Raw genomic sequence first — 24,948 nt, forward strand, 5'->3', positions numbered from 1 at the left:
CAATTCATCGTCATATACCTGCTTTAAATAAAATATGTAAATTGATTTATAATGAACATGCCTATTTTCAGTCTTATTTCTCTTAATGACTCCATACTTTACTAATTAATTTAGAAACAAGGAAATTACAAAGAGGAAATTTGGAAGAGCTTCCTCGCTGTGGTTAAAAAATAATAAAAAACTGACTTAAGTTGTGTAAAAGTGTATTATACTATTATATTTATTTATCATTATTCCGATACTGGAATTCCGGTATTTCCATCTCTAGCCGTAACGATAGCGTGAAATACTGCAGCCGACTATTCAGACGAAACCGATTGTTTAGTGCACACCAATTTGTGGAACGGAACGTACTCGATTTGAAATTGCTCCGCATCAGCTAACGACGGCTGATAATTTCCTTTGCCATAAAAATTTAATAAAAAAAAACAAATGTCATTAAAACTTTTGGCGGGAACGACTTAACCAAACGGATCATAATTATTTTGTAAGATTATAAACCAAACAAAATCTAAGTATTAATACCCAGCAAGAAGGATACGTTAAGACGTGAAATAAAAAAATATGTTAAACTTTCCAGGAAAAAATTGATATTTACGACAAGACACGTGACTTATCAAACAGTAGGTAGGTACGCTTATATTAAAATGGAATTCCGTTTTTTTTTTATTTATCAAAGAACAAAGAAAACTGACCATGTTATAGTAAACTATGTATCAATCACAAGGCAAATTGAATTATGATATTGTTATGTCCTACAATCAATTACATCGGGAATATTGATGTTATAGCAGAACGGATTCGTTTGACTCCTAACCTTCTTGGGCCATCGCCAGTATAACTTGGCCCACCCCGCCTCAAAAAATGTAAGAAATAGTGCGGATAATAGAGGTCATATAAGGGTGGGCAAGTTCCGGGTGCACAAAATGACATGCGCCATCTGGTGAGAGTTATAAAAACAACCCCTTGTCGGCCAATATTCGTGTAGTTGTGATAGTTTCTTGTAAGGGTGGGGTGCGACTTCATATCTAGGGCTGACGCGTTGTCATTGTAGTCCAATAAGAGATAGCGTGAATTATGAGGTAGCAAAATTAAAACTAATGGACAACACGCATAAGTTGTAATATTAAGTTAAATTATGACTTAATTTAAAGTTTAGATCACACACATTACACTACTTTTTATTTCACCTCAATCCATCCAGTATTACCGAAGATAGAGCCTCGAGAAGTTTACGGACTTTTTAAAATTTTCAAAAATTTCCAATATTCGCGCGTGACGTCACAACATGATTTTGCAGCCCCCGCACGTTAACCCATTTACCACTTTTTGTCTTTTTCCAACTAAAATAAAATTTTACCTAACTGACAACTGTTATTAGTTGTCATCGTTCAATCACATTTCAAACTAGGCGCTAAAAAAGTAACCTATTGCCAATTTTGTGCAATATGAAGCCATATTTACATTTATGCACTTAAATATAATTTTTTTGGAAAAATAGTTAAGTTTGTGTCTTTGTGCTCAATAACGAGTAAATAGTCCAGTTATTTGTTAATTTTACTTGGAAAGTTTTCCGGAATTTTTGAAAATTGGTGAATAAATAGATTTCGCTATGTTCTTTCCGAATTTTGTGACCTCGTTTATAGCCGCGCGCGCGCCCGCCTTATTGAAAAAAATCCGCCTTAAAAAAGGTTTTTGACAACTACTTTTTTCATTTAATAATTTTTGGGACATAGACAAGCTAAGAAGCTTTGATAAATGTGATAAATTTCATGTAATGTAAGTTAAATAGATTTAGAGTTGTGAAACAGTCAAATTAATGTACCTGCTAAATTGCGAGTTCTTTTTTCTTTGATCATGGCAGGACACGCTGCCGGGTGTCCTAAATATGCTGAAGTATAAAAAAATTCGCGTTGCTGAAGTATACATTTTTTTTTCTTGTTTGTTTCTACATTACATAATTGTATCCTACTAATATTATAGGTAAATGCGAAAGTTTGGATGTCTGGAAGTTTAAAATAAAGTAAAGTAATGTTTATTTCTCACCAACATAACAGATAATATTATTATGATAACAAACAATCAGGAAAAACAAAAAGTAAGAATGTTGGTGGGTTGATACCTGAACTAGGAAGATTCCCGTGTCTCAGGTTTGTTACTCTTTCACGCAAAAAGTACTCAACGGATTTTGTTGAGACTGTACAATATTATTGTTTGTAACCCAGATTAACATATAGGCTATAATTTATGCCGATCTGTGACACTAAATTTCACGCGGGTGAAGCCGCAGGCAAAAGCTAGTCGTGAAATAAATAGGAAAGTTTAAGGTTCTGAAACGTGGTCGCTTACTATGAGCCTCATAAGAAGGCTCAAGGTCACCCAAAGGGTGATGGAGCGGGCTATGCTCGGGGTGTCCCTGCGTGATCGAATCAGAAATGAGGAGATCCGCAGGAGAACCAAAGTGACCGACATAGCACGCAGAATTGCTAAAATCAAGTGGCAGTGGGCGGGACACATAGCTCGTAGAGACGATGGCCATTGGGGCAGAAACTTTCTTGAGTGGCGACCACGGGCTGGAAGACGTAGCGTGGGCAGGCCTCCTACTAGGTGGACCGACGATCTGGTAAAGGTCGCGGGAAGAACCTGAATGCGGGCAGCGCAGGACTGTTCATTATGAAAAACCTATGGAAAACCCAAAGGATTCTCGCCTTTGTCCAGCAGTGAACGTCATTTGGCTGTAACGACGAAATAGGAAAGAATGTAACTATCAAAAATCTTCTCTAAGGCAGCATTTTTCCAATTTCGCAACGAGCGCGGCAATCACACTTAACTAACAGACTAACAGAGAGCATAGCGAAATCTATTTTAATCACCAATTTTCAAAACTCCCGAAACACTTTCCAGGTAACCACGTTAATTTGTACCAAACGACTGGACTATAATTTAATTGATATAAAAATTTGGGTACATCTTCTCAAAAACTAAAGAACTGGTGCTAAAAGGGTTAAGTGACGTTTTGACATTTGTAGAGGGCCTTGTAGAAGGGGAGGCTATGGTGCTGAATGTGGATTAACTCGAGTGTCATAGTAACTTATTAGACTGCTAAGCTTGATGATAAAAAGAAAAATATTTTATTCAATGTACATAGTCTGGTCATAAGTTCTGTCATATGATAATAACTTTTGAATTTTGAATGAAGGTTTCAAAAACATTTTTAACTGAATTAGAATTAAAAAGAAAAAATGTGCGATGGTTCGAATTTTATTGTATGTGTAGTGGACGCATAAAGAAGTCCGAACTGCAGTTGTCACGTTGCATTGCTACGTGCCAAAGCTGATTTTCGTTGTGCTGAAAAAAATTTGTTTATCTTTTCATTATTATGATAGGTATAGGTGTACCAGAATCTCATGGCAAACAGAAATATTGGAAAAGTGTGTCTTTCATATGGCAAATGTCTATTTATTTATGATTTATTGTCACCTGTCAAAGTAAATCAAGTGAACTGTCAGTCGCTGCAGAAATTTTGTAATCTCTTCATGACTATTTGTTATTTTTGTGAAAAAGTCGAAAAAGCTCAAGCAAGTCATATTGTTTTCAATGTGTATTGTAAAATAAGGCATAATTTAAAGTCAATCTTTGATTTTAAAGCGCGTCGTTGAGTTGACAGTAAGTTGAAGTGAAATTTGATACATATAGTTTATTACCTAACTGCGTCAGAAGGGTTTTTTTTAATATTATTCTTATAATAGCTGCTTTATCGGGGGTTTCAGGTGTACCTCACAAATTGGTGCAGAGGAATGGTGAAAATGTTATGACCATGTAAATAAAATTGAAAAAGATTTCATTAAGTAAGATGTAAGATATAATAATTGAAATGGTGGAAGAGCAATTTATGATAAATACCTCTTTATCTTGATCATCTATTGAAGAAAAGTGGAATCCTTGGAATCGTTTTCTAGTTCTGAATGAAGTGATTAGTTATAAGTATGATACATAATAAAATTAGTTACATAAAGTAATATACGATTTACTTATTTTTCAAGACATTTTCCTATTATTATTACTGACGGGATTGCTACCATGTACCTTAGTTTTGAGTTTCCAATATTTCGGCACTGTTGCAAGCGCCATGGTCACGGAGTAACTGAAGAAATTAAAACCAGACATCGTTCAGATGTGCGTTCAAAAGACCTGAGATTTTAAAAAATCCCACGTTTTGTTGTACAGTAAGCGAAAAAAAAGTGACTTGAAAATGGAATACAAAATGATAAGGTATGGTAAATGATAAGTCTTTATCAATGAAGAAGCAGAAGTTCAATTTCATGTGTCCTCCATCTAGGCTAGTTTCCATCGTCACTCAAAGTTTGGCTGCGGTCTCAAATTTGGGCTTAATTGAGGTATTTTTTGGGTGAGAGGCATAAGAACTAATGCCGTTTTATATCAAAAATTCATACTTAGAGGTAATCAACCAGGTACAAAGTATTTCCTTGTATGTTAGTCTGCCACTCTTTAGTAAGTCCCGAAATCCCCGCTTCGGCTCCCCTACTAACCATTCTAACCATTGTACACAGATAATATCTTACATGCAGCTTTTCATGTTACTACGTCACATTTTCAAAATCCGCGCGGAAAATCGCTCCTAGCGGAAGAGCGCACTTTGAGCTTGAATATTTCAGTCATTTTTAAAGATATCAAAAAAGTAAAAATACAGTATTCATTCTAATTTTTTGTAGTTTTTTTTGGCATCTTCAACAAAAATTGTGCGCCATGTCCATTGGAATTTTGTCTTATTAGAAAATAAATCTCTGGATGGGGACAGTCATTGTCGTCCGTGATTTTATTGACAAGTTTAGAAAAATATGAAGATAATTGTGTAATTATGTTATTCTTAAGGTCAATGATATATTATACCGGCACCAGCACCTCTTACAAAATTCTACAAAGCTTAACTTTTGTTCTTACAACAAAATGCGGCAACCGGAAATAAGGTCCTTCCTACCTAACATTCAAATGACAAAACACATTTTCTATCTTACTCAAACAACGTCATTAATGGAAACAGTAAACTATCCAAAATTTCCCAAATCTAAAACATCAAGCAAACAATCGCTGGCTCATAACTTCCCCTAAAATAATTAAAAGCCAATACTTACCGTCCGTTGCGTGATACCTATCTGCAAGTCAATTAAGGAATAAGAATTCCACACAAAATCTCTGTCTTGTTTTCCGCCGTATAAGTTATCTTCATATTCGATCTGACTGCGCGGTCAGAAATTACCCCCCTTTATGGATATTTCACCCCCCGGGGGGACACTTGACCCCCCTATCTGGATACATCATCTACCCCTGAAACGAACTAATGGCGAAAACATTGATGTTTGTAATTATTGAAACGGCATTTACATTGAACGCACGTTATGAGTGAGTATGTTAAGATAGAGCATTCTAGAAGGACTACCTATATGGTTTTAGTGGTTTAAATATCGACCACCTAATATGACAATACATTTGCAATTATCTACTTGTACTACGAGATAAAATATAGGTAAGTAGGTATGTATTATTATTAATGCATATTTACAAGCTTTGCTTAGTCTGGGGCTAGATGGCGTTGTAATACAAATCTAATGATTTCTTCAGTATTAATTCATAAAATAAGTAGGTACGTAGGTACACTATCAAACATTAACTGATTAAAAAGGAATTAATTCGGCAAATTGATAAAATCTATGCAAATAAAACATTTTTGTTTCAGATTAGCATAAGCGGCTTACACATTATTATTGGCAATCTACTGGCATCGTGGTAATAAATTTTAGATACAGCAGGCTTATGTATTGTTTTTTCTCAGAATGGTGACTGTACGTTAGCATAAATTTTTGTTGAAAAACCAATCCTATTGCATCTGGATAAGAACACGGTTAGTATTTAACTTAATGTGCTAATCTATGAGCAATACTTAGTGATTTATAAGCAATTCCATGTAAAACAACTTACAGTACACGTGATATCTTCATCAATCTCTTAATACCTGAAGGGTTTTTTTATGTGACAGGAGGCAAACGACCAGGCGGATCACCTGATGGTAAGTGATTACCGTCATCCATAGACACCCGCAGTCCCAGGGGCGTTACAGATTACAAAAATGTGTTGGGAACTATTTACACTGATAGGCTTAAATTAAATTAAACTAACATACCATACTTATTGCTTTATTAAACTTTAGATAGAGGTGTATATCATAAAGATACATCAAACGAAACGATGCACAAAAGCGTATCCCGTAAGGCGGATTTATATCGTCGTGATGCCTTCAAAATTAAGACCATCTTATTTTAACTTTGACAAACGTCAAACTTTATACAAAAAACACCGGTTATTATTATAGTTACGGTTAAAATAATGTGGTGCAACTCAGCCTAAATCGGTTTCATACTTTATGTCAAACTAGATACGTCTATAGGTAATGACAGTCCATCCCAAAAAAAAACAAGAATCACAGATTATATTGAAGTCACTTCCATGTGAGCTTTATATCTGTGGGCATCAGCAAAGCAAAGTTTATGTCCTCTCTATAATGCACACTTGATGACACGCGTTAAGTGCGTCGCAATCGCACATCATTGTGAATTAGCTGGATAACACATTTGGCGGTGAAAGTGATAAATTATGGCTATTTATTTGATGAGTAAATTATTGTTATGATAAAGATTAATCGCCATTATTTGATTTGACTATTGAATAAAGTATAGTTGTTGTACCACAAATGTAGTTAACCCATTTAGACCGATTTAATTTATCAAGTATAAATACTATTATTTGACAAGTAAACATAGATATGTTTACGTACGTAGGTACGTGTAAAATTATGCTACTTCGGAAAACAGTGAAGTTTTAAAAAATAAAAATGTTGAGGTTAAATATTAAATACCTACTCTTTAAAGTGTGTGTGTGTGTGTGTGTGTGTGTGTGTAGTCTTTACACGATGACAGTCACAAACTTATTTATTCACAGTAATATTGTAATTACCAGAATAGTGCTTAAAATAATGCTTCTTTTGTGCGACGTTAAAAAGAAGGTCGGCTTTCATATCTTTTTATCGTTATGGAAAATATGAAAATGAGGTTGATTACCGCCTGAGTCACGCGCCCCTATCTGCCTGTCTCACGATCATATTTTGAATTTATTATTACGCACGATGACCCTTTTATAAATACACTATCTTTTAGTTAAGTTTTTACTTGGAGAACACGAAGGGTTAAGTCTTTAAAGGTTTTTCGACTACCCAAGGAAGGTTAAAGTTTTCAATTAAAAACGACTGAAACGAATACCAGTATGAAAATCCTTGGGAGAGGCCTTTGTCCTGCAGTTGGAGGTCATTAGGCTGAAATGAACGAACGAACCAATAAAGTCACTTTAAAACAAAACACTTGAAAAACCGTCTAAGGAAAGCTGAAACCCAATGTCAAGATGTGCTTTCATGTCCAATATTGAAAAAAATACAACTTTATTTTCATAAAAATTCAAGTCAAAGTACAAAGTCTACGTTTGCAGTTTACTTACGAAGAGATCAGGGAAAGAAATTTCAAATTAAATTTCTATTATCAAAAGGGCAAGACACGGATTACCCGCTGCACGCACGGATATCCGGCTCATACCGCACTGCACCCGGTATCTAGACTTTAGACCAGGCTTTTTAGCATCGACGACTGAAAATATATAGGCTATAAAGCTTATAAATTATGTTACTTTACACACATTACACCTACTTAACTACGCAAAGAAGACTAAATTGTAAAGTTCTGTAACTAACACAAACCACAAGATCACAATGACTTTATAGCAGACTAACAGGCAATAATAATAGAGTCTAGCTGGACTAATTTTCGATTTTCGGACCTAAGTTGCTTTGCACATCAGATCGACTATTATATTTTTAAAAAAAGTTACTTGATGGATTACTTTAGGAGCTGAATACTGAATTAACCAACCCTGTCGTACAAGTATCTAATCCTCTTAAAACGATATAAAACTATAAATCAGAATTTGTTGTTTCTCACCACGAAGAGGATAGAAAAGCGCTTCAAATCATCAGTCGTCGATGCTAAAAGTAGCTACGACTGTACGAATGAAGGCTCCTTCTGTATTCAGTGCTACAGGCTACACGTTAGCGAATAACTTAACGCGCGCGGGGCACTATCAGTGCCATTTGTCAAAAGATATGACTACCGTCTGCTATCATATCATGACATATGGATTCGAATGCACTTGCTAGAGCCTCATAACTAGTATAATAAGTTGGTTATAGGGGGTTTTAAGGTCTTAAATAGAACAACCTGTAACAAATCTTTGGCTTAAATTGATCTAAGTAGTACCACAACCACTTTTTCTATTTTATTTACACTCTCTAAAGGTGCCTCCGATATGTAAGGTCCTGTCACTCATTCATGGCTTCAAGAGTGACCAATAGTGACCATTCAGTAGTGTAGGTATTATATCTGCAATGCACGAGTGAGTAGGCACATGAGAATAGTCTCGATTTGCCATATAGCTTACGATTCAATGAAATATTATGAACAAACCATGATCTGTTTTTTAAATATCAATCTGCACAGTTTAATAGTACCGTCCTCCGAATCAAAACTAATATTGATATGCGTTATAATAATTATTCATTGTAGTAATGTGATTTTCATTCCACAGTTTTTACCAAACTTTGGTGTGTGTGTACTTACAAATACATGTGTCGTTGCATTTCACAATAAGCAATGGAAATAAAGTTGTAACAGACCGACTCTATGGTTCAACACTGACTTGAAAACGATTTTTCAGGACCATTTATCCTGAATTAGGATTAGTATCTTCACCCTGCATGTAAGTGTGCAACGGACAAGAAAAGGCTGTTCCACAAACGTTTCTTGGTAGAAATATTAAGTGTGTTTAAAAGTAGGTTGTCCGTGCCAGCCATTATGCGACAGGATGGCGGGCGGGTAGCTAATAGGTGTCATTACTGTGTCGCTGAAATTGCTGCGCTATCGGAGGAGAGATCACGGGGTTTATAGGTCCAGATTACATGGTGCCACATGCCTGAGGTTGTGCCCCGCCCGCCCTCGATTGCTGGGCGTTCCGATTGAATTTAAACATGATGGTCACTAAAAGGTTGAGCCTAAAATTGGCTGCTTTAATGCAGCCTATTTACTTTCATAATAGTATGGTAATAAGAAACGACAAACGAAAATCCAATAAGGTCATTAATGGATAAGCCTAATTTACTCGATCTGATCGACGCACAAAATGGACGCATTAATTCATTAACATTGCTGGAAGTTAAGATATATGTAGAGTTCAATATTATTACCTTTTCTGTGCTTTTATTAGAGTTATTTTTAGATAGACACCTACATCTTAGATTCGGGAAATAGAATAGTCCTTTCTTTCTTCTTTTGTATTTTAAAATATTTACCTAAAATTAATAAGCAACATAGTGATACCGACTTAATTTTTAACACCTGTAATATGTTATTTACCTATGTTCCACGAATAAACGAATTTGATTTGATTTGATTTGATTTGATTTGATTTGAACAGCAAACAAATGTCAGTTATTAATATAGTTGTGTTTACCATAAAATTATTTCAACATCAACCGGGCAAAGCACACAAAGAAGCAATGGCTAACGACATTAAACGGCTAAGCGTTCTAGACACGTACACGCTAAGCTTCAGCCATCAAAAATGTATAATCATCCACTTTATATTACCACCCAATTACAATTAATCTCTCACGAAGGAGTCCGCCCATTGGTAAGTCTGGAAGCAATCTCAGGTACGATCTAATACGAAATAGCTCTATAATTAGAGCGGGACAATAAAAACAAGGATCCGTGTGTCGTGTGAGGCGCTGCGACCACGACGCGTCGCGTGACCGCGTGTCGTGTCGCGGCGACAATAAAATTATAAGTCCACCGCAGTGACAATCCAGTGATTTACGCTCGCACACACGCGAATATTCTTATACGAAACACCTTAAGTCACTGCGGCATGGACAGGCTAATGAACAAACTGTGTTACGTGCGACACAACGAGGTAAACACTGGAATCTTTTTATATTCTTGTGCAGTTGTAGTAGATGTGTTTTTGCAACAAAAATGGTTAGTTTTATATAGTGGTGACTGTACGTGGACTTCGATAAGACCTCTATCAAAGACGCAAAACAAAAAAGTTATGAGTTAGGTATGTGGTCAATTGTGTAGGTACTATGTTTTATAATAGTATTTTGATTTTTAGGGAAGTAATAGCGAAATGAAATGATGATTTATTTGCTTCTGAAAAAAGGTACATTTAGGTAACCACCTGGTTATTATCATTAAGTTCAGCTTTTTCAGCCAATACCATGCAAATATATTCTTTATAGTCTATCTACCTTTGAATAAACTCTGCAGTTCTGCGACATATTATGTAGATTGTAGATGCGATGTCATATCGAATCTAAAATCATAAGTTTAACGTCATTATTATCACTTGATTGTATCAAAGTTGTTACAATACTTATCATCAAGAAAAATACAAATCATTGCAGGGACAAACGACAGCACATCAAGCTGAATACAGTGGCATCTTAAGGGTTTGTAATAAACATTATTTTGCACCGAAAATGTACTCGTAGTCTGACTGTACCAATTCTGATTAGTGATGTGCTGGTAGTGCCCGGGTTAAGCGACAATTTATTTATTTAAAGACTTTATTGCACTCACATAAGAATGATCAGTATAAAAAGGCGAGCTTAATGCCATGTGGCATTCTCTGTCACCGAGCTGACGTTGGGCAAAACAGAGAATTTGAGTGGGCAGTGCTACATAGATAATTCAAGTTAGCAACTGCCTAATCACTAATAAGTAATGTGTAAGCTTGATTAAGTTTTAATCATGATTAGTGTGATTACAAAGCCTCCATAAGCGATTTATGAATTTATTACGGCGACATGACGAGCGAAGACGAATGATGTGACCTAAAGGGCCACGATCCTAGTGGCCATAAACCTACTCCAAACTTCGAATGTTTCCATCCCTCTCACGGTAAGCGAGATACCGGCATGAGCGACAGTGACACAGATAGACGCAAATTACGTGACGTTACGAAATAGCCCTTCAGTTTTTTCAGGCTTACATCTAGATAAACTGTATTGTACACCTTTATCTCCGCCATTAGATTATTATTTGGCTCGCCTACGCACACAACACGACCTGCCCGCACCACGGTCGGACGCCGAATGCCCCCACCGCTGACTGGGCTGTGACGTATGCGCTCGAGACAAATGTCTATACACTACATCCCTTCCTTGTTTTAATTTGAAATAAATACAATTTATTATTTAATTAACTTTTGAGGCGCTTCTTTATTAGGCGCTTTGTTTTAATCATTTGATCATTATTGCTTCACTGTTTTACTATTTTCAATATCCATAATATTACTATTAGCTTCTGATTAATCACCCTCATTCTGGTCCATCACTTTCCATTGTCCTAGTACTCTTATTTTTTTTTTTTTTTTTTTTTTATAGTTTTGTATGTATTTGAATATCCTCCTATACTTTTAGTTACTGTGTGTAATGTCGCGATTCAAACTCAATTTATTTTCTCTAGTCATATTTTTAACACGCTTTTATTAGGTCGACTTGCAAGTCTTTTAACGATCTATGTAATAAAGTCTAAGAATCTGAATTACACGCACTTCTGATGATACATCATGAAAATTGGCAATTAAATGTACATTTATATGACAATATAATACTATGGTTCCATCGAGCTGATCCGATGATGGGACTAAAAAGTGGCTGATGGAACCTTGGATTGCCTTTTAGTCAACATATCGAGTTTGGCCTCATTAGATTCGTCTTAAGATATTCTGTTTATCTACAAGCGTGTTTTTAGTTTTTTGAAACAATTATTTATGTAAACTTTATCCCCTGGTTTTAACTCGCATTTCTTTTTCTTTTCTCTTTCTATCTGTATATACCTTACATTATTCCTTCATTTCCTTGTCCCTATGCTTTGCCTCCACTGAGTCACTTGAGATGATAGCATAGATATAATACATCATTATGCTATAGACACTACAACCCTTTCCTTGTTTTAAAGAAAATAATTATTTCATAGAATAATAATTTAAATAAAATAAAAATAATCCACTTTAAAGTACCGTATTTAGTAATTAACGTTTTTTTTGCGATTTCATGCTATCAAAATCTAAAGGTAAGTTGATAGTTGAAAGTGGATAAAATATAGTTGGTAAATGTGTAATTATGCTCTATCACATTTTGTTAGTTTGCAAAGTGCTAGGTCTGCTTGAATTATTCCTTTCAAGGCTGCACTTTACTTTATCCCATAAAACCTCAATTTTAACACCTATCTCTTATGTGGGCACCAGGTTTGAACCAGGAACCCAATATTATTTCCAACTGCTATTATTTTTAGTGTAAAAATATATTATTGAGTAAGTGCTCGACCGCTCATACCACAGCACATTCTTTTCAGTCTGGCAACAACGGCGCTCACCAGTTTTATCCCCAAAACGATGTTTTGTGGTCCCTTGTCATTGCACTGTACTAATACAGCGTACACTACAGGACCTTTAACAGTCATCATCAATATTTTATATTCAGGGTTGTAATAATCCCATGGCTCATGGACGTCATGGCTGATGTTGCCGTGGCTGGCCCTGGCGGGCCGCGTTTAATTTATCACAAAAGCATGTTGTCGGCTGCCCACAGCTTCTTTAATATCGGTTATATTATACCCTACCCTACTTCTGTCGCAACAGCCCCTATAATGGCCTCGTGATCGTTGCCAAGTGAGGAATCCATTTTCCTACCTCGCTGACCAGGCCAATAAAACTTTGTAGTTCTGTGATCTTGGTCGGTGCTCCAAAATCATTATTAACTACAATATTTTTTCAGAGGGATGACTCCATGTTCGTGTTCAAGAAACTGAACTTTCGTATTAAGATATTCACAGTTTTCTTTTGACCGACAACATTATCTATAGTAATACTCGTATGTGACAAGTGTAGAATCTCCATCCAGGGTTACCTACATGGAATATTGCAGGAGCACATGTAATTCCATACATCATCAGCATGTTTATGAATGAATAGTCCCTTTCGAGTTATGTATGAGCTCCAGGTGACTATTCAATCTCTCCTCTCTAACTTTAAACAGTGCCTGATTTATTATGGGAAATGTATGATTTTCTCACTTGATAGCTGAACTTTCTCTACTGATATTATATTATAATACATAATATAATATGCTTACAATTATGTGCCTGGATGCCGGCGGCGCAGGCCCGGTCTTTCTGGAAATCCTTGGGGGAGGCCCCCGTCCAGCTGTGGACGTCCTTCGGCTGAAACGAACGAACGATATACTTATCTGAATATCTCCCATTTCCATGCAGATCTAGAGAAATGCCAACCAATGCGCTGATTTCGAAACCCAGTGTCGCGTTAGGAATTCATACACACAAGGTAATCAAAACAAAAACAATACTTCGCGAAGAGTGTGTGTCATGCACAGAATGCACACGATGCATTCAATACGACTATTCGTTGCCATAGTAATGTACGTACATAGCATACAGCACCACTACATACGCAGTCAATTACGATTAAATTTTTTTTTTTTTTTTTAGTTTGGTTGTGCTCATTATCCACTCAATGTGCTCAACGTCAGTACTCAACACAATATCAGTAGATACTCATTGTGCGAATAATATTTTGTACTACGCAAGCAATAAGTATAAACTGTTTATTTATACATAAAACGTCAACTTCATGGCACATTGCTGTCGCGAGCAATGTGTTCTGTTTGGCATATTGCTGCGTCACTGGCCATGCCTCCTTGTCACATCTCGCTTTAATTTTTTTTTTGTGATCTGATGATCCGTGATAGGGACCATAGGTGAAAGCCAATTGGATGGACTTTCAAGGCTTCCGTCACTCGCTAAAGGTCACGCGATAAGTAAATATCTATCGCTAGTCATGTGGTTTATTCGTCCAAGGTTGGAACACACAAGTGACAGAAGAAGAGGACGCCTGAGAAGTCGCGCGGCATGCTCCTTACTACGTATTATCTTTTATAAATAGGTATACATAAGCGTTTTAACAATTATACGTATTAATATCAATATTATTTGTATCTCAGAAAGTGACACTTACTAATAATCTGCATTAACCTCCGTTTTATTTCGTGAGATTCAAATATTACCTCAGACAGGAGCAAACTTGCAATGTTTAAAAGTCGTTATAAGCGCATAGATGCTATTCGAAGTTAACATCATTTGTTCCACCTGTTTTTTTTTCTTTTTACTATCCCACGTTTTTTATTGCCGCAGTAATTCTGCCAATGTCAAGTGTTTAGGGAGACACATTCATAAATTAGTCTGCTTCAGTACCCCCTATGTTAAAAGTCACAGTTGCGTTGAAAATATAACTGAAACGGAGACTGTCTCCCCATCACAATCTAACTATTCCAAAGAATAACATTACTATGAGGTCCCACAGTGCGCGTGGACGCACAGGGTGACACATGAACGAACCAATCACAGAGCTTTATTCAACGCTGTGCGTTAGATTTGCTGCTTAACTTAAGCAGCATCGTTTGTGAATACGGGCGTAAGTCTACTTAGCCGTACTTACTCTTGACAAGAATGATTTTTCCATGGTAGGTACACTGATACAACTAAAAATTGCAATCAAGTCCTATCTACCCACTTTATGATGTCTTCGCAATTAAATGCCTCACATCACAATTTAATATGTCATTGCACTTGAATGCACCATCGCAATTTAATGCGTCACAGCAATTTAATGCGTCATAGCAATTTAATGCGTCATAGCAATTTAATGCCTCATTGCAATTTAATGCGTAATCGCAATTTAATGCGTCATAGCAATTTAATGCGTCATAGCAATTTAATGCCTCAATGCAATTTAATGCGTCATCGCAATTTAATGCGTCATAGCAATTTAATGCCTCATTGCAATTTAATGCCTCAATGCAATTTAATGCGTCATCGCAATTTAATGCGTCATTGCAATTTAATGCCTAATCGCAATTTAATATTCCCTTGGCTGATTTCATCATCACTAAACCTTGTTTGGATAGTGTAGATTTTAATATGTTTTTTTTTTAATATAATAGGTATATCGACATTATATTGTATTGACTGAACAATATTATTTACTTCAGTATTCAACAGATTGTATTATATAATTAATTATACAATATTCAGTATACTGCTCTTAAGTAACCATTTCAATTTCAGTATTTATCTACTCTAATGTAACAATTTAATGTTAAGCATATACTGCTGTTAACAATTTAATGGTCAGCATATTATTATACTGCTGATAACAATTTAATGTTCAACATTATAATGCTCTTATGTGACAATTTAATGTTCAGCATATACTGTTGCTGACAATTTAATATTCAGCATATACTGCTGCTGACAATTTAATGTTCAGTTTTTTAACTGCTGTTAACAATTTAATATCCAGCATATAATGCTGCTAACAATTTATGTTCAGTTTATAACAGCTGTTAACAATTTAATGTCCAGCATATACTGCTACTAACAATTTAATGTTCAGTTTATAACTACTGTTAACAATTTAATGTCCAGCATATACTGCTGCTAACAATTTAATGTTCAGTTTATAACTGCTATTAACAATTTAATGTTCAGTTTATAACTACTGTTAACAATTTAATGTCCAGCATAATATACTGCTGCTATCAATTTAATGTTCAGTTTATAACTGCTATTAACAATTTAATGTCCAGCATATACTGCTGCTAACAATTTAATGTCCAGCATATTCTGCTGCTAACAATTTAATGTTCAGTTTATAACTGCTGTTAACAATTTAATGTCCAGCATATACTGCTGCTTACAATATAATTTTCAGTTTATAACTGCTATTAACAATTTAATGTCCAGCATATTATACTGCTGCTAACAATTTAATGTTCAGTTTATAACTGCTGTTAACAATTTAATGTCCAGTTAACACTTTGTTGGACTGTACAATTTAAGATTTACTTCCCAAAGACACTACTTATTCATATACATTGCCTTTGGGAGCAGTTTCAATTTTAAACGAATCAAAACTATGACGTCTGTAAGCGTTCTGTCGTATCATCCTTTACTACCTGAACGCTCGTGAACGTTACTGTCCATTATTGTGTTAAATTTAATAATTGCTGTTATGTAACAATTTGATGTTTAGTACTGTTCTTATGTGTCCAGTATATAGCTGCTATGTTGCTTCTATAATTTGTGTGCATAGGTTGATGTGTGCGTAGGTTGGTGTTATAGTTTATAAACGTTTCAAAAATAAATGTAAATGTATAATCCTTGCGAATTATTTATTTTGTTAATTCAATTTATTTTATTATGTGATGAGGTAACGACATTTTGCCGTTAGTAAGCACCTTTAGATAGGTAATGGTATTGTGAACATAATCGTTTACATGTTGTAAACTCAAAGTGCCAACAGACAAATCTTCGTATGTTTATTCTAAATATTGATATAACAAGATAATAATCAATAACAGTGAAACGAGTTTTATTTCAAATAAATATTTCCATTAATTCATTTCTCGATTAAAGTAAATAGATAGTACTAACACCTGGGTTATAATTATACACCTACGCTTATGGTAAGTCAATAAATAAATTGCCATAACACTACGATTTATTTTTAATAGTGACCATAGTCACCATACGCCATACGCGGAAAAGGTAATTTATTTTATATTAAAATATCACCAACATGTTTATACTAATCTAGATTTGTACAACAATTAGTAATTAAATAATTCATTTCCATGGCATTAACCAATTTTAAGCATAGACAAAATGGGTACTGCTAATTTGGTTTGAGTGTATTGCATCAAACATTTTAATTCAATCAATAATTTAAAAATAAATACCGTTATTGGATAGTGATCGATCCCAGCATTCCTCTAGTTAATTACGTTGCATGTATCTGCTGTATTTTACGTAATTGTATTACTGGATAGGTAATTAAACTTTTGCTGGTAATTTGATTGTTAAAATAGATATTTACCTAGCCCATAACATATTTTATGACTATGTCATAAATTCCTGTCATATTTCTATGCGCAGACCAGATTAACTTTCAGTATAAAATAAATTATTTTAATATTTTACTGATTATTACTTTTCCGCTTATTTTCGTGAGTGTGTTATATTAGCCACTTCTTAATGTAGGTACCTACATGTTACTAACGTAAAATATTAAGAATCGTTTTACTGCAAAACACACACACAACAAAAAGTATTTTCGTTATTTCCGATCGATAAATTAATTTTAAAAACACCATCACTTATCTTTATTATTAGGTACAACGGGAATATCACTCTTCACACATTTACACTTTGGTGGCTGAGAAAATATAAAGTAAACACTTCATATTTAAGCACAATCTAAATAGATACTTTGTTTGAAATTAATAATGTTCCGTGAGTTAATTTATAACTTTAACTTATACGTGTACCTACTCACTTCTTTTTTTTTTTTTTTTTTTTTATACACTCCTTTTTAATCCTCGTCGCCATTGTATTGTACACCTTTATCTCCGCCATTAGATTATTATTTGGCTCGCCTACGCACACAACACGACCTGCCCGCACCACGGTCGGACGCCGAATGCCCCCACCGCTGACTGGGCTGTGACGTATGCGCTCGAGACAAATGTCTATACACTACATAAACTATATAGGCCTTTGCTCGCTCTAATGCTTGTCGCACGTTATCATTATTTTTATCACACAGCCTAATTTGATAGACATCGTAAATTATGTTAAAAAGCCTTTTATGTCAGACATTAAAATAGGACTTAATCGAGCCCTTTATATGGCTACAATTTAAAGCTCACCAAAAATTTATAGGTCTTAATTTAGCAGTAAAATAAATTAAGTCTGAATAAATTGTAGTAATACAATATGATTTTATAGATTTATTTGTCAATAACAACTGCCTATATTTAGATAATTTCACGAATATTCCAATTTCACAGAATATGATACAGGGATCGTAAAGCTATAGTATAATAATGCCATTCTTTGATGGCGTAGAAACAACATGTTATAACAGGAATTCTAATTCAGTTTATTGACATTTAAATTGATTAAAATCGTTTATTAGGCAAATTAAATATGTTAAAGCACCTACCTTGTTAGGAGAACTACCTTTAATATCACTTTATGCAGTCTACACACTAAGCCTGCTGAACCGCCGACATGATTCATCAACTTTTGAAATGTTGTCAAAGTCGACATGATTCTTTTGAAATGAAGCCCCCGACACCAAGCCGCCGGGCTGTCAGCGGGCTTGTGTGTAAACTTGCTGAAAAACAAAATCCATATTGCCTCACAAAACTTCTCTCTTTCATACACTCACAAGTAGATATTCTTTGGAATTCTGACTCATGCAAATTGGAAAGCAGCCCCAATGTCACAAGAAACAATGGGAGGCAAAAACGTTGTTCCGTGTACATGTACGTACACAGTCGATCGTCCGACACGCTGTGAATTCCCGCACGAACGCGAATAGTGGCTTACAGATAAGCCACAATAGCCACTATAGCCACCGTTGTCTGAGACTATGTGGCTCAATTTGCAAAGCTAACTCTCACTGGCTCACAGATAAAGCGCATTACAAGGAAATTTTGATAAAGTAACTTTTCTTGATCTTGATTGAGCCGTAAAATTCAAAGAAAACGTTCCGTGAACAGTCGATCGTCCGACACGCTGTGAATTCCAGCACGAACGCGAATAGTGGCTTACAGATAATCCACAATGGCCACTATAGCCACTGCTGTCTGAGATTATGTGGCTCAATTTGCAAAGCGAATAACTCTCACTGGCTCACAGATAAAGCGCATTACAAGAAAATTTTGATAAAGTAACTTTTCTTGATCTTGATTGGGCCGTAAAATTCAAAGAAAACATTCCATGCACAGTCGATCGTCCGACAAAAAAAAAAACAATGTCCGACTGAAAAAAAATAGTCATAGTATATTACATTTTAATAAAATCAATGAATTTATAGAAAAACAAAATTATGAACTCTTTAAGCTTTTTATATACCAAGTACCAACAGTGTCTATAAAGGCCAACGCGTGCAGTATTCGTAGAAATCAGTAGGATTGTCATCGCACACGCAGCCTGCACGCGTGGGTTTGGCCGAACCTTAAGATCTTTAACACAAAAAAAAGGTCACTTAAGTGAAGCAGCAAATCGAACGCACAGCGTTGAATAGAGCTCTGTGATTGATTCTTATATCGTCACCCTGTGCGTTCACGCGCACTGTGAGACCTCATAGTAATGTTTATGAATACGGGTGTAAGACCCGATAATTGGTTTCTCGAAAAGATTAACAAGAACATTATGTACCTACGTCATGGATTTTCGATCTGTCATACTAAATAGTCTATCATGAACATGCCGAATTTCAACGATAACACTTCAGTGAAATCTTTATTTTTTTGCGCAATCATAAACATAAGAGGAAATAAATATATTTAGGCGATAAAAGATTACGTGGGACTTTTAATCATATGATTTTACTTATACATTAAACGTAATACAATTCTAAGAAAGATAAATGGCCAATGATAGTCTGAAATAAAAGATAAATTACTTAAATGCATTGGAGCAAACTAGTGTTAATGTCCAAATTAAAGAGATGCATTTTTTACTGTTTAACAAGACATAAAATATACTTATGCTTTTGGTCATCCAAAGAAAAAAGCTGATCCATTCAAATTGAGGTGTTAAATTATTGTAAATAATATGGATGTTAACTGCCTAAAGCATTTTTCCAAGGGACTAAACTAAGTTATATTAAAACCAAGTGAATAACTTAAACCTCAGTTGTAAATGTGTTCTATTAACCGCAGTTTTGTAAATTGATAGCATGACAGTAGGGTTGTATCTGGCATCTAAATTAAGGTTAATTGTCCAGGGCTGGCCCCCGATGTAAATAAGCCGTTATCAGATGGACGCTTTCTTTGTTTGCGCTCTTCATGTGTGCAAATTGAAAGTTAATTGCCGTCCTACTTAGGTTGGTTAATCGCCAGTTAACTACCCGGTTAACTACGCAAGTTGAAATAGGAGTATGCAGTTACAGCATACTGGATATTATGGATATTCGTGTGTCAGTTCCCTTAAGCTAGCATAAAAGCTTGATTTCTCTTTTTGTCAAGAAAAGGAACGTCTACAAGTGACTTACTATAAAATTACTGAACTATCCACAGTCCAGTCTACATAAAAAAAATTAAGATTCGTTTATTTTCTTTAACTTAGCCTAGTTCAGTTACAAGTTGTTGGAGCTTCCTGTTAAGCAACAGATGTTGCTAAGATTAAAGCTAGGTATGTAATGAAAACAAATTATTCGTAGCATAGGTATACATGCGAGGCATAAAAGTAGCTCGCCCCGCAAATGCCCCTACACTTTGGCCTACACTTTTTTAACCCTACTAAAACTACTTGGTTAAAAAAAACATATTTTTATTGGTTGTCAACCGTACCTACCTTCATAGCGAAAAGTTCATATGATGTGGGGTCCATTTGACCACTGCTTGACTAAGGGTTAAAATCAATGATGTTCTGCATAATTACAGGATATTGTATCTCTATTTGTCTATAAAAAATTTGAATTTGAATATTTAAGTTTCCTAGAAAAGATGTCTTAGTTTGCTCTCAATATAAAGAACCTACAACAGCCATGCATATTTACATGAAAATTTAAATAATATTTTCCGCTTGATTGAATTCTGTTTCCTTCCATTATTATTGATAATAATAATACCAGTTAATGGAGTGTTATTACGATTAGATAAGATAACACGACTGGGTCTAGAAAAGATAAAGTAAGGCGTAATGAATGAACACTACCTATGTTAGTGCTAGCGGTGTACAAAGATCTGTTTGGTTGATACGATTAACCTGTAACAGGTACTGGTAGAGAGAATACTGGGTAAGAGCGAAGTACTGGGTAAGCGCTCCTGCACACGACGCCGCCACCGCGCCCCTACACTGTTCATACGCGCCGAGTAAAGCCCGCCGCGCCGCCGCGCCGCCACCGCGCCGCCACCGCGCCATCAAAACATAATTTCGCCAGCGGCGCGGCGGCGGCGTCGTGTGCAGGAGCGCTAAGAAATGGTTGGGCTCCTGCATTGGGGACTTTGGTCTCCAATTCACCAGAGAGTTGATAGCTAGACGGATTGAGAAAGCCTGGTTGGAATATGATACAATATGTATCCTACCCTGAGATCTTAATTTATTTAAAATTAATTATTAAAATTTTAAAAAAAAGTTGCCCAATCGAGTTGGTGAAATAGTGTCGTCATTTATTATGGTCTTCTTGTGCCATACAAAATGTACAAGAGGTCGCGTTTTGACAGCTCATAAAAGTTAGCCATTGACTGGTGATGTAAGGAGTAATCCAATAGCACCTTTTGCAAGGCATAACAAAATATCATTGTAAAAATGGTTGTTACGTCACTGAATTCCTTATGTCAGTAGTTAGGTGTAGCCTTATCTGTATTCAGTACACATTGATTCCCTCCTCAAAGATTATAATTTTTGTAACCCGTAGTCACATATCTAATCTTGATGATCTTATTAATATGATAATATCATCTATGTATAATCTATATGAAATAATATAAATTGAGGAAAAATGCCAGCCCAACAAAAAGTTATAAGCAACAATAACTGTAAAGATACTCACTATTGAAGAGTCTTAAATTCATTTTCCCAATCTCTCTATAAATCTGTCAAATCTTCGAATCCTTCCACGAGAATGTACTAGAGGTCACTAAAGTCATTTCCACTTAAATTTCAACAAATTCAAACTACTCGGATAATTCGCAAACCGTGATTCTTAGCTGCGTAAACTGTACTAAATGTCGATAAGGCACAATATACCTATGTACTTTATAAGATAACTTTATTCGTTTATCTTGTAATAATAATTATATCCGTACAATCCATTGAGAACGAGCCTTATTGACTCGTAAATAAAGTGGCTACACACATATGACAAGTGGCTATCTTGAAAATTAATAAATTCTTCATCGGTCAGTGTCAAACGGCTCATGCAAAAAGTAGTCTTTTAATAACTTATCAGTCTTATGATAAAAAACGGCTATAAATTATGATCGTAAAAGGATTGGATTTTTTTTTGTTTTATTAGAATAAAAATATAGATCCACCAAAACATTGTCTAAAATTTTGCCAAGACGAGATAGGCTTGCGTTGTTAAAAAGTTATCAGATCCCATGTAGAGCCAAGCTTTACACCCTAACTCTACCAACCCTAACTAAACAAACTCTACACCTTAATCAAAGTATGGGCGTTTCGTTAATACAATAATTTGTATTGCATAGGCTAGTGATCGGTTAACTATTAACTTTCAGCCACCAAGTCAAACAAGCCTGTATCATTTCCATGAAAATTTTCACCGTTTTTTACCTATTTACTTCTATATTTTTGAAGATTAAGCACAACACTTTGCAACTAATGCAAGTACACGAATAAACCTCCTAAACCGTACCACAAACCATAAAAATGTGCAAATCATGTTGAGTACTTAAAAACTTAAACATGAAGTTTATACAAACAGCGCGAACTTTGAGCTTTTTCAGGCTTCTTAGGCGCGTTAAGGTAGTTATTAAATTAAAATTTCCCTTCAAAGAGAACCAAAAAAAAAACAAACACAAAAATAGCTGCTAAGAACAAAAAGAAGTTTTTGAGTTAGGAAGACGCAAAAAGTCTGTGAACTTTGTTCAATATCGGCCCGAAATATAGACTGCTGTTAAAAATGACAAGCATCCACGCGATAAAGCCGCGACACACCGCTGGGGGCAGGGCTGCCAATAAGGATAACCTCGATTTTGTTAATTTTATCCACAACACCAAGGGGATTCTAATTAATTTGATTTTGTGAAGACCTTTTTAGTTCAATACTTACGTACGACAATATCGTTAGAAAATAGTAGTGTGTAGCATAAACTATGCTACAAAATATTTGAATAAATAAATAAAACGTTATTTTGATTGTCAAAGATTTTAAAAGACTTTTGGAAATTAGCATAACACAAATAATACTATCAAATAATATCTTGGGAGACCCTAGATAGACTAGACTGAAATACATAAGAGAGGCGACTGAAATTTCATTTCCCATGCTTTTTCCAAGTCCAACTTTTATTTTCCACATAACCAAAACTTACTAAATTAATTGCTCAGTATCTTTTTTATGGGAACGAGAAAACAGATCACCTGATGGTAAGTCACTACCGCCACCTATAGACACCCGCAGCCCCGGGAGAGTTACAGATGCGTTGCCAGCATTTGAGATGTGAGTAGGTGTACGCTGTCTTCTTGAAAGTTATTTTTTCTTATTCCCAATAACCCCAAACCAGCCAGCCCTAAAGCAATACGCACATTATTTACTCGGCCATACGATACGATGCTATCGATACGAATCGTCAGAATCGTAGCAAAGCCACGCCACGCCACGAAGATCGCCGGCCATAAGTCAAAAGGCACGCACCAGTTTGCGGCTAATTGACGTGAATACGCCCCGAGCCCGGTTAATAAGCATTTATATGGGTATAACTGCTATTATCAAAAATACTTAACCTATTTATAATGTGCCGTTCACATTAAGTGCGGTTAGTGTTTCTATAGACACTGGCTATTAAAGTTTGTATGACAATTTATTTTAACGTGAGAATTTTTCAGAAAGTTTGTAGTATAAAATGATTATATGACATTTTCAGGGTGTAGAGTAGTAAGTAACCATTATGTTGTAACACACAATGTACTTTGTATGACATGACTTTAATATGATTTCAGACATTTTCAGAATAAAGAGTGACTGTCTGTGATTTATTTTTTCTAATGTAAGGCAAGTATTTTAAAAAGACACAAAAACCTGTTTCAGACTTCAATTCCCTCTATTTCAGTATCTTGTCAAAACCTTGAATCTATATCCTTGCTTGCTCTTTGTACCTATTTCACCGCAGTTTCAAATTACAAAGCACTACTGTGTGATTCAAGTATGCAAAAATTTATTTTCGTTGTGTAGGTAATTATTATTATTTGCAGTGTATAAACATCCTTATGAATGGTCAATAAATGTGAGATAGTTCTAGTATAAATGTGTTTCGTTCTTAATAACATTCTAGAGCGCAACAAAAATTTTCAGGCCGAGCCGCGGGGTGCTTTCATGGAAATAAGAAAATTAACTATTACTTCACTTCCGTGGGCATTGAGATATGATTTACCTCGGGGTCACATCCGTAGTTGAGAACACGGAATTAGGCCACATGTCCATTACGGCCGGCCGTCACGAAGGACCAGCAATCTAATAATGATATTTATTATTTCCATACCATTTCCTTGCTTTCGATTGCTTCGCACTTGACAGAGTTCGCGGCGTCACGCTACTTTAATAATAAAGTTGGATAAACGCTAATGAGCACCATTTACACATAATGCTGTTTGTTTGTAACGTTAAGATATACGGAACCTTGCAGCGTTAGTTCCAAAGCGATTTGTGAAAGTAGAATGTGATTCTATTAAATTTACTTCACTTCGATTGGTAATCGATACTACATTTTTATGGATTAAAGACATAGGTATCTAGATACTTATAATATAAACGTGAATGTTTATGATTTTATTCTTTCTTTTTAGTTTTGTTGTTACTTGTACGTTCGCTATGCGTCACGCACCCCTCTCTCATGGTGTCTACAGAATACCAGTGACCGTATCGTACTCCATGTGCAATCTTTTTTTCATTCAATAAGAATAATTGATGTTTGAATCTTTTACTCAAACACTACTG

The 24,948-nt window shown here is 35.3% G+C and overlaps 1 protein-coding gene across 1 annotated transcript in view; it reads right to left on the reverse strand.

Moving 5' to 3' along the window:
- Positions 1–21,953, reverse strand: part of LOC135078898 (histone-lysine N-methyltransferase PRDM16-like) — a 130,072-nt gene extending 108,119 nt beyond the window's left edge. The window contains exon 1 of the mRNA XM_063973472.1: positions 21,823–21,953. Coding sequence (XP_063829542.1) covers positions 21,823–21,844 — 22 coding nt within the window. The 5' untranslated portion in view covers positions 21,845–21,953. The remainder of the gene's footprint in view (positions 1–21,822) is intronic.
- Positions 21,954–24,948: the final 2,995 nt, after the last annotated feature.

This window comes from Ostrinia nubilalis, chromosome 15, assembly GCF_963855985.1.
Source record: "Ostrinia nubilalis chromosome 15, ilOstNubi1.1, whole genome shotgun sequence".
Lineage (NCBI taxonomy): Eukaryota > Metazoa > Arthropoda > Insecta > Lepidoptera > Crambidae > Ostrinia > Ostrinia nubilalis.